Source organism: Brugia malayi, assembly GCF_000002995.4.
Source record: "Brugia malayi strain FR3 genome assembly, contig: Bm_v4_Chr1_scaffold_001, whole genome shotgun sequence".
Lineage (NCBI taxonomy): Eukaryota > Metazoa > Nematoda > Chromadorea > Rhabditida > Onchocercidae > Brugia > Brugia malayi.
This window is the reverse complement of record NW_025062475.1, coordinates 10,863,230-10,873,750: the sequence shown is the minus strand read 5'-3', so window position 1 is coordinate 10,873,750 and position 10,521 is coordinate 10,863,230. Positions and strand designations below refer to the sequence as shown.

The 10,521-nt window shown below is 22.2% G+C and overlaps 1 protein-coding gene across 2 annotated transcripts; it reads left to right on the top strand.

Annotated features, from left to right (window-relative positions):
• Positions 1-730: 730 nt before the first annotated feature.
• Bma-lit-1 (MGC81364 protein, putative) lies at positions 731-8,449 on the top strand (the record flags this gene model as incomplete). 2 transcript variants are annotated; one of them, XM_043077457.1, is made up of 13 exons in its annotated part: positions 731-986; positions 1,497-1,681; positions 3,164-3,291; positions 3,607-3,736; positions 5,310-5,365; positions 5,613-5,719; positions 6,102-6,187; positions 6,520-6,582; positions 6,773-6,919; positions 7,194-7,379; positions 7,548-7,688; positions 7,854-8,014; positions 8,392-8,449. In XM_043077457.1, the coding sequence occupies 13 exons, from the start codon at positions 731-733 to the stop codon at positions 8,447-8,449; spliced, it is 1,704 nt and encodes a 567-aa protein (XP_042933391.1). The 2 variants fall into 2 exon arrangements, with proteins under 2 accessions (XP_042933391.1, XP_042933392.1); XM_043077458.1 differs by lacking the exons at positions 731-986; positions 1,497-1,681; positions 3,164-3,291; positions 3,607-3,736 and having other exon boundaries at positions 5,319-5,365.
• Positions 8,450-10,521: the final 2,072 nt, after the last annotated feature.

Genomic DNA, 10,521 nt, shown 5'->3' with positions numbered 1-10,521 from the left:
CAATGCTCCTTTTATTTATACCTTTACGCTTTTTTGTTTTCTCATTTTAAAATTGATTTGTATGAAATTATTCATTTTGTTTGCACTTATTGTTATTATTAGTTATGGGCACTTTTCATAAAAATGTTTAAGTAATACTTTCTAAAATTATTTTTTTTCTTTTTATAAATTCTGCAAATTATTCTCGTTATTTTCTATTATAATTTTAATAAGAATACACAGTTTAGATTTAGGTTTACTTCCGGTAATCCTATAAAATAGATGTATATCAGACAAATTATTATTATTCCGTTTTTTTTTTTTTGGATTTTCTTAATAATATTTCATACTTTCCTCTTTCGTAATCCGATTTTAATTAACCCATTTTAATAATTAATCCATCATTTTCATCAAATTCTTATCCCAAATTCTACTCTTTCTTCCTATCTCAAAATTTCTCGATTATTCTCATTTTTATATCCTAAAAAATATTACAATTAATTTAAGTGAAATTAAACTTTATTCACATGGAAAAAAAATTTTAATTGATAATCTTTGAAAATATCACAAAATTATTTTACGATCATTTACAGATATGAAATTATTAAATAGGAATTTAAAATATAATTTCTTCTCTTTTTTGTTTTTTTCTCTTTCTCTCCCTCTCTCTCTCTCTCTCTCCGTTTCTGTTCCATACCTTTTGAAAATTGACGAATTCAATATATTAATGGTATAAAGTAGTGAAATTTGCATGATTACAGGAAGTAGTTCATCGTCAGGTTGCTCATCAGCAACTGCAACAAACGATCACTGTAGTGAGTCATTAGCAGTGACATCGTCATCATCAGCTGCGTCATCAGTGTCGTCATCCTTCTGCTCGGGAGTTACTCAAGAAGGGTCACTGAAGTGTGATCAAGCTAACAGTCGAGCTACTGCTACTTCTCTCTTCAATTCATTAGCTAATCATCAAACTATCAAATATACCAAAAATACTTCAATTATTGCAGGTTTTTATTAAATTAATATTTTAGCAACTTTCTTTTTTTCCCCTCTCTCTCTCTGTCTCTCTCTCTCCCTCTTTTTAAATGTAAAAATTTTTATCAGCAAAAATTATCAGTGAACAAAATTTGAACGATATTATGATAGGATAAATGTTTTAATTTTTGTCAAAAAGATTATATTAGATAAACAAAAGAATTGATTTGCTAGAATTTTATGACAAAAGTATCGAATATTTAAACTTAAACACAATTATATGTATTAATCACAATCAAAAAATAAGAAATAACATAGTAGCAAATAAATGAATATTAGAAAATTTCATAAACATAATTTTTTTTTTATGTTTAATTTTTCCCATACTATCAAATCAAAAAAACGAAATAGTAATGTGCTAAATGATAAGTGTAAAAACTTGAAAAATAAAAGTTTTTTTTTTTTTTAAATTTAATTTATTTCTAACATATATATTGCAACTTTTCAATTTTGAACAAAAAAAATTTTAAATTAGTTTGTAGGAGTGCTAGAAGAGATGGCATTAGTGTCACATCATGCAGGGACAGGTAGTATTGTTGCTGGGCCAGCATCAATATATGCTGGGCCAGGTGCTAAGGAATCTAGGCATAATGCTACCACACTTAATGGTAAAAGTGTTACGGCAAAATTATTGCAAAATTCTTATCACAATGGACATTTATCACAGGTTATCATTTTTTTTTTTTTTTTGATAAGAAATCTTTCATTATGACTTATTGATTTGTTCTATGAAATTAAAAATTTAAATGATCAAAACTTTCTTTTTTGTAAGTTTTTCAGAAAAAAGGTTGAATAACTGATAAAAATGATAATTGCAAGGTTGAATAACTGATAAAAATGATAATTGTTAGGTTGAATAATTGAGCTTTTCTTTTTTTTTTCTGAAATTTCCTCAATTTCATCCATATCATTGCTTAAAAAAAAAATCGAAAGACTGAAGAAGAAAAAAAGTGCATTTCACTTTTTTTTCATTTTTCCTTTTTTTTATTTCCATTGAAAATAAAAAGAACAAAAAAAAAAAGAAAATCTTATAAGCTTTTCTTTATAATCGCTATGAACAATTCGATTTATCATTAGCTAAAATTTCAGCTATCTTTTTTTTTTTGAAATTTTTATCATTTTTGTTGTCAATTTTTTCATGAAATGAAGAAAATGAGAAGAATAATATTTTGAATTTGCAAATAAAATTTTAATTTAGTAAATAGAAGCAATTGATTTTCAAATATTTAGCGTACTTTTTTCCTGATTGAAATAATTATGGAAAATTTCATGATCGAATTAATATTTTTGCAAAATTAATTAATTTCATTTGTATGATAGAGCAAAACAATTTTTGGTTCTTTATTACTTCAAAATTTGATTCTGTTCTATTTATGCTTAAATTAGATGGAAAAATTTCAAAAATTTTACAACTATTTCCAACTTATGCAATCTTATGTTGCATCCTAAGTGGGAATTTCTTAGATTTCTTAATTTTTCAACATTTTTTAAAATTTAATTTCTCAGAGGTCATTTAATTATTAATGTCTTATGCCTATTACTTACTATTTTATTTTGTTTTCTTCTTTCTTCTCATTAATTAATTACTTTATTCATTTGTTTATTTTACTAATGTCTCACGGAGGAGCAAAGTTAATAATTGAGGCGGAAAAAAGTAGAATTACTTTTAATGATTAACAGTTAATTTGGGATTTTAATTCATATCTATAATTGAGCAGCTTAAATTTCATTAAAATCAAAATATTATATTGCATAATTGTCATCGAGACACACTGTAAGTTTACCTTTACCTAAAATCAAAGGTAAATATATGCACACATCATGTTATTAGATTATTTTTTTTTTAATTTTATAAAGTTATTTGGAATATTTCTGATTAAATTTACAAATAATTTTTGGTTCAAATTATTTAACAAAAAACTTTTATTTACTTTTTTCATATATATTATTTCTCAAGATTCTTTGTTCATTAAGAATTACAAAATTAAATTTTATAAATAATATATGTGAAAAATTTCCTAAAGTTTATTCACATTTTATTTTTTTTTCTTCGAAAGAAAAATATTTGTTAAGATTTTTTTTTAATTTAAAATTTTATTATTAAATTAAAATGAAATTTCAGTTTTAAATGTTAATAGTAAATTTTTAGCCGTCAGTAGCACATTCAAGTCAAGCAATCCTAACAGCTGTTCAACCATTTTACCGTCCACCAACTATGGAACAACATGATACACAACCGGATCGCCCAATCGGTTATGGCGCTTTTGGTGTTGTTTGGTTCGAAATTTTAACTTTTTCATTCTTTTTAAAAAATAAGTTTAATGCGTAGAAATTAGACTTATTTTAATTTTTTTTTTTTTAAATTTGTTAATTAAATCTCTCTTTTCTCTTTTTTTTTCTCGTTTATTTGTCAAATTATTAATTGTGAATTCTAAATTAATACTTCAAAATTTTCATATAATCATTGGTTTTATTAAAATAAATAAATAAGATGTAATGATATCGTAAGTCTCTTTTATATATTAATTAATTAGGATAAATGTTTTTGTATTTAATTGCTATATTTTAAAATTTAAATATTTTTGTTTAAAGGTCAGTAACAGATCCACGTAGTGGTAAACGTGTAGCACTGAAAAAAATGCCAAATGTCTTCCAGAATCTTGCGTCATGTAAACGTGTCTTTAGAGAAATCCGTATGCTATCCAGTTTTAGACATGATAATGTAAGTTAATCTTTCTTTAAATCTATAATTAATAAATTTTAACTGACTGTTAGAAATGAATTTTAAAAATGGAACTATTATTTCTTTATAGTCTCGCGCAAATGATTTTTCCGTTTCCGTTAAGATCAAAGAAGAAATTTTGAATAATTTAAAATGAATTAGTGCTTGGATTATTTTTTGAGATATCGAATTCTGTGTTAATATTAATCGTTGTAATATTTAATTAATTAGCTACACAAATTAAAAAAAGGATAAAAAATAATAATTATCAAATGTAAATTTTTTTGCAGAAATTGTGATAAATGAAATCTGAAAAGAAAAAAAAAATGAATGGGAAAATATCAAAAAATAAACAAACAAACAAACAAACAAAGTGAAATATACATAAATAATCTTTCGTCAAATAATATAAGAATAGAAGTGAAATAAAATTTGAAACAATGCAATGATTATTAGATACCATTATTGAAATATATTTTAAATCGATGACAATTTCAATTATTCTTCGTTTTTTCTTTCTTTCTTTCTTTCTTTTTGATCATTTTTAATGACGTCAAATGTGATTTATTCAGACATACATAATTAAACATAGACCCAATTCCAGACTGACCATCAAATTTAAAACTGGTTTTCCTTTTTTCCTTTTCAAATTTCTCTTCATTTTTCTCTCATTTTGATATTTTAAGAAGAAAGGATCAAATATACAATAAAATAATGTGAAAAGAGGAATGGAAAGTTAGTGACAGGTTTATAAAACTTGAAAATTAACATCAAAAAAAAAAAAAATGACAAATATTTATTTATTGACTTTATACTATATCAAACAATGTGCAAAAAAAAAAAAAAAAAAAAAAAAGGAAATGAAAAAAGAAATGAATGCAATGAAAAATGCAAATAAAAAAAAAAAAAATAAAATATACACATAATTAATTAATTCGTAATATATAAAATAAGTTATAATTAAGCATATAAAATATATAAATAATTAACTGAATTAATTAACCAACGATCATGTCATCTTTAATTTAATTTAAATTTATTTTAAACTTTTTATTGTTGAAACAAAAAATTTTTAAACGAACTTGGTAGATATCCTAAGATTAAAAATTTATGCTAAATATATCTATGTTTAAATATATGTTCAACATTTGTCTCTCTTATAAGTATTCCCGGTGAAAAATCCCATTACAGCTGCTTCCCCGGTATTTTAATTGTAATATTCTTTGATCTCTTTTTTTTCTTTTTTAATTTTTATCTTATGAAACCATCTGCTATATAAATTTGAACAATAAAAGCATTATTTGAAAATTAAAAAAACAAAATGTGAAAAGAGCTGCAAGATAAAAAGTAAATTATTCTTAACCAATTATTTCTTTTTTTTACTAATTACTAGTTTTGAAGTTTTTAATCACATTTATTGCTATTATTATGATTATAATAGTAACAATTGCAATTGTTTCTTTCAGAATTAGTTCTTATTTTTAAATTAATTATTAATTACTTTAAATTTGAGTTATATTTAGATAATTTCTCCTTCTTTTTTTTTATCATTAAAATATTTGACAAATTCAAGGTATTATGTATGATCGATGTTATACAACCGCAGAATCCTCATTTTTTTCAAGAACTGTAAGTTCTTTTTTCTAAATTCTAATTATTGTAGCAGTAGAATAATAATAATAATAATAAATATGAATGATATGATAGTAAATATAGATGAAAATATTGGAAACGATAGAAAAAGTTAAAATATTTTAAAAAAAACAAAAAAAACAAAAATATTATCAAATTCATTGCTGTATTATCCTTTGAAGTTCATTGTTCCATTTTTTGCTGAAAATGAAATTTATTTCTCATTTTTTTTTTCCTTTTTCAGCTATGTTTTAACAGAATTGATGCAAAGTGATCTGCACAAAATTATTGTCTCACCACAACCACTTACCACTGATCATGTAAAAATATTCGTTTATCAAATTTTAAGAGGTTAATTTTAACTTTAATAAATTTATCTCGAGAATCAGTTTTGATATTTAAAGAATATTGAAAAAAATTTTGGGAATGAGAATGAAAGTATGTTTGAAAATTTTAATATTTGAAAAAATTTGATACTTTGGCATAAATTTATCCTATTTGAAATTAGAAATTTTAAGATTTGTATAAAGTGATTTTACAGTAAATAATTCTGAAATAGCATAGTTAGCTGAAAAAAATTTCATATTTAATAAAAATTTTTTAGAATTCGTTTAGGAAACAAGCATCGTTGATAATTCAAATAGGTGTAAATATATTAAGAGGATGTTATTGTATATAAAACATATTTTGCCATTTAAAATTAATACTTTTAAATTTCATTTAATATTTTTAGGATTGAAATATCTACATTCAGCTAATATTTTACACCGTGATATTAAACCAGGCAATTTGCTAGTGAATAGTAATTGCATTTTGAAGGTAATTTTATTTATTTTGTACTTAGTAAATTATAAAAAGTCGTTCGAAGAGTATTGTAGAAGAATAGAATATATTGATAATAGAATATGAAATAAGTAATGAATATAATATTTTTCTTAATTAAAAAATCAATAATGATCATTGGATGATCATCCATCATATATTCATCTATAATAAATACACACACATATAATTTGGTGAAGAATAATTATTTGAAATGATTAATCATAATATAAGTAGATACTTAGTAGGATTAAAGTTATTAAAATTGATAATATTTAATTAATTTAGTTTAATTATTTTTTCAATAATTGAAATATTCCTTTTTTTAGATTTGTGATTTTGGTTTAGCAAGGATGTGGGATCCACATGAACAATCAGCTATGACTCATGAAGTAAGTTTTAAATTGTAAGTATGAAGATGGATGCTACTTTTTTTTTTTTTGTTTATCTTTGAACTTCAAATATTTCATTTAAATTTTTTCTTTTCTAAAAAAAATTACAATTATACTATTTTTTTAATTTTGTTTTTTGAAAAAAAAAAAGTAAAATCGATTGATCAATCAATAAAGTTTTAATTTATAGGTTGTAACGCAGTATTATCGTTCACCAGAATTATTAATGGGTGCGCGGACATATACGGGCGCTGTTGACGTATGGTCAGTGGGTTGTATATTCGCTGAATTATTAGGAAGACGAATACTTTTCCAAGCACATGGACCTGTTGAACAGGTTTTGATTATATTATCAAAATAAATTCTTTTTTTATTAATCTTAATTGATCAGAAAAAAAAATTGTTCTATTTATTTATTTTTTTTTTTTAAATTAAACTTATAAATATATCCAAAATTATAGAATAAATATTATAAAAAAAAAAAAATTCTTTTTTTCAAATTCATTTTCATCAAATTTTAAATAATTTTTTTTTTTTTGATTTTTCTATTAAATTAATATTTTTTTGCTGAAATTTTTGCTAATTATCTAAACATTTTTTTATTATTACAGTTAAATATGATTGTTGATTTATTGGGTACACCAACAGAAGAAGAAATGAAAACAGCATGTGATGGTGCTCGAAAGCATATCTTATCGTCACCATTTCGACAACCAAATCCACAAAAAATTATTCAACTAACACAGGGAAATGATGATGCAGCTGATTTACTTACGAGATTGGTGACATTTGATCCAGTTCGTCTTTCATTCTAATTAATTAATTAATTAATTAATTTTTTTACGTTAATTTCTTTTCTTTCTTTTTGAATTATGAAATTTAAAAGATTTTCAAATTAAGCTAATAAATTTTAGCAGAAAAAAAAAAAAAAAAAAACCTTTAATTTGTTTTTTTTTTTTTTGCAGGAAAAACGTGTCACAGTAGATGCAGCATTAAGTCATCGATATTTAGATGAAGGTCGTATGCGTTTTCATTCATGTATGTGTTCATGTTGCTATACTACACCATCAAATGTACGAATCTTCTCACAAATTTTAGATCCGGTGGTAAGTTAAATTATTTAAAATTTGAAAAAAAAATTTTACATTAATTAAATTAATTAAGAGAAAGAATGTAAATGTTTTTTTTTTTTTTTAATAAAATTTAGTTCTTTATTAAAATTATTCATTTATAAAATTATCATTTTCTTTTTTTTCCTTTAAATTTTCTAGCATGAACATCCATTTGATCCAAGATGGGAAAAAGAGCTGTCACATATGTCAATGTTTGATCTAAGAGATCGAATGTATCGATTTGTCACCGAACGATCACCACCATTTGGTGTAGCACTTACAATTAATCCAAATTCTGCCTCATATAAAACTTTTACTAGGTAATGAAATGTTTTTTTTTTTTTTTTTTTTACTTTTATATTTTTGAAGAGCAAAAGAATTCATCGAGAAAAGAGAAAAGTAAAACATTTTTCTCTTTTGAATAATTCTAAGAACTTTTTATAAAATGAGAAATTATATATTTTTTATGTTACAAACAAATATTTTTTGATATTTTAGATAAGATATTGAAGTAAAAATTTTTTCATTTTAAAATTTTTATAAATAATAACAATTATTATTTATGCAATTTAAGTTTAATACAAATTGGTTTTATGATATATTAACGATGAAAAAAAATTTTTTTTTTAAATTGGACAAAACATTTTTCATTGAATCATTTGAATAATTGAAACTTAATGAAAATTAATTTTTACAGCTCATCGGTGGCACAACCATCCGAATTTCCACCTTCACCAAATGCATGGGATCAATAATAGCAATTTTTTTTAAAACAAAAAAAAAAAAAAAAAAAATGAAATCGTATATTGATTTGATTGAAAAATATTGATCGATTGATAAAATATCAGAAATTTGGATCGATTGATTATATAATTTTGCAATAGTTTTTATTTTCTTTTGTTTTTTTTTTTAATTTTTTGAATTATATTGAAATTTTAACAAAATTATCCCATTGATAAATTTACTTCCATAAAAAAATCTGCCTCACTTTCAACAAGTTATTTCTTTTCTTTCTTTTTTCATTTTTTTTCTTTTGAATTGTTTCGTTTGCTTATTATTAGTGCTAATTGTATATTAAAGTATTAAATTTCTTTTTTTTTTCTTATAATGAAAAATTATAGTGATATTGTCATTATTATTATTATTATTGTTGTCGTATATTTACAGAGTTATCTTATCAATTTAAAAAATTTGATCAGAGAAGAAAGAAAGTTATAGAAATTGAAATTTAAAAAATTTCTTAAACATTTTTATTTACTATTTAAAAGTAACGATGAGAACCTGATTTCGATAGTAAATTCATTGACTGTATATTTTGTGCTCAAAAGAAAAAACGATAAAATAAAATAATTTTTTTTTTTTGAGATTTACCTTTAAATCATAAATGTTTACACAAGAATGAATTTTGAGGCCATTATTAAACAAAAATATGTGGAATAAATTTAACCCAAAAGATTGACAAAAGTGAAAGTGAAATTTTTATTTCATAAAAGAAATAAAATAACGAAAAAAATTAATGAAGAATTGAAATATATTTGAAATTAATTTTTGTTTTAAAAAGATGTCATTATCAGGTTCTAGTTTCACTTCACTTTTCTTCTCCATCTTGAAAAAAGACAAATGAAAAAATGAATTTAATAATTTTACCTATTTGATAACTTTCTTATTTTTGAACAATTAATAATTATCACATTGATATTCTAAAATAATGCATCAAAATTTGAAAAGATACTCTGTATAGCTTTTTTTTTTTTTTATATATTCTGGTATGAAAATATTTTAATTAATATTTCTTGTTTGATGATTATCTTCTCTTTCATTACTGTTTTCTTTCTTTTTTTTTCCTTTCTAGAAAAATTCTTTTTTTCATTCCTTTATTACAATTTTGGTGATATTAAATGCTTTATATACATATTCTTTTTTTCTTTTTTACTTAAAAAAGAAACTAAATTTTGTTGATTAAAAAATTTTACAAAGATTTAAAGAATAAAAAAAGTTTTTTTTTTTTAAATATTTGAATGAAATCATATAAAATAGGCAGTAATTTCTTCTTTTTTTTTGTCTTTCATTAGTTCCTTTTCCCTTTTCCTTCATTTTTTTTTTCTATTTTAATTTTAAAAACTGCCAAAATTTTCAAAACTTCCAGTTGTATTTGTATATGAATGCTATAAATGTTGTTGCATTGCTTCAAATTTACCTCTTTCTCATATTGTTTGAATATTGAATACAAAATGAATAATAATAATATCTTTTATAATTATATCATCCATTACTCGATGATAATGACCTTTGACATTTGACATTTATTAAAATTTAACAATTGAAATGTTCCATATTTGTGCCGACTTATATATTTGTCATCTTTATCACTGCCATTATATCAACTATCTTTTATTTTTATTTTTTTTTTAAAAAATTTTTTGCTAGCTTACAAATTTATTATAATAAATCTTTTATATGCTCTAAGAGGAAAAAAAAAGTGAATAAAATGAAAATAAAAAATAAATGATTGGCCAATAATTTTTATTTTTACTGCTGGGCTTTCAAATTTGTCGAGAAATGCCAACCAGACTTTCCTATAGTCAATTATTTCTTCCTCAAAATCAATTCAAAAATTTTCCCACTTATTTTTTAACAATCAAAAAAAAAAAATTTTTTTTTTCTTAATTGATATCTTAACAAATTATGCCTTCTGTGTTTTTTTTTTCTTTTTAATTGTTATCTTTCTTCTCTTTCTTTATGATTTTACCTTTATTTTTTTTTTCTTCAAATATTAGAATTTAACTATAAAATTGTTTTCAGCATGATTTTTTTTTTTTTCATCATT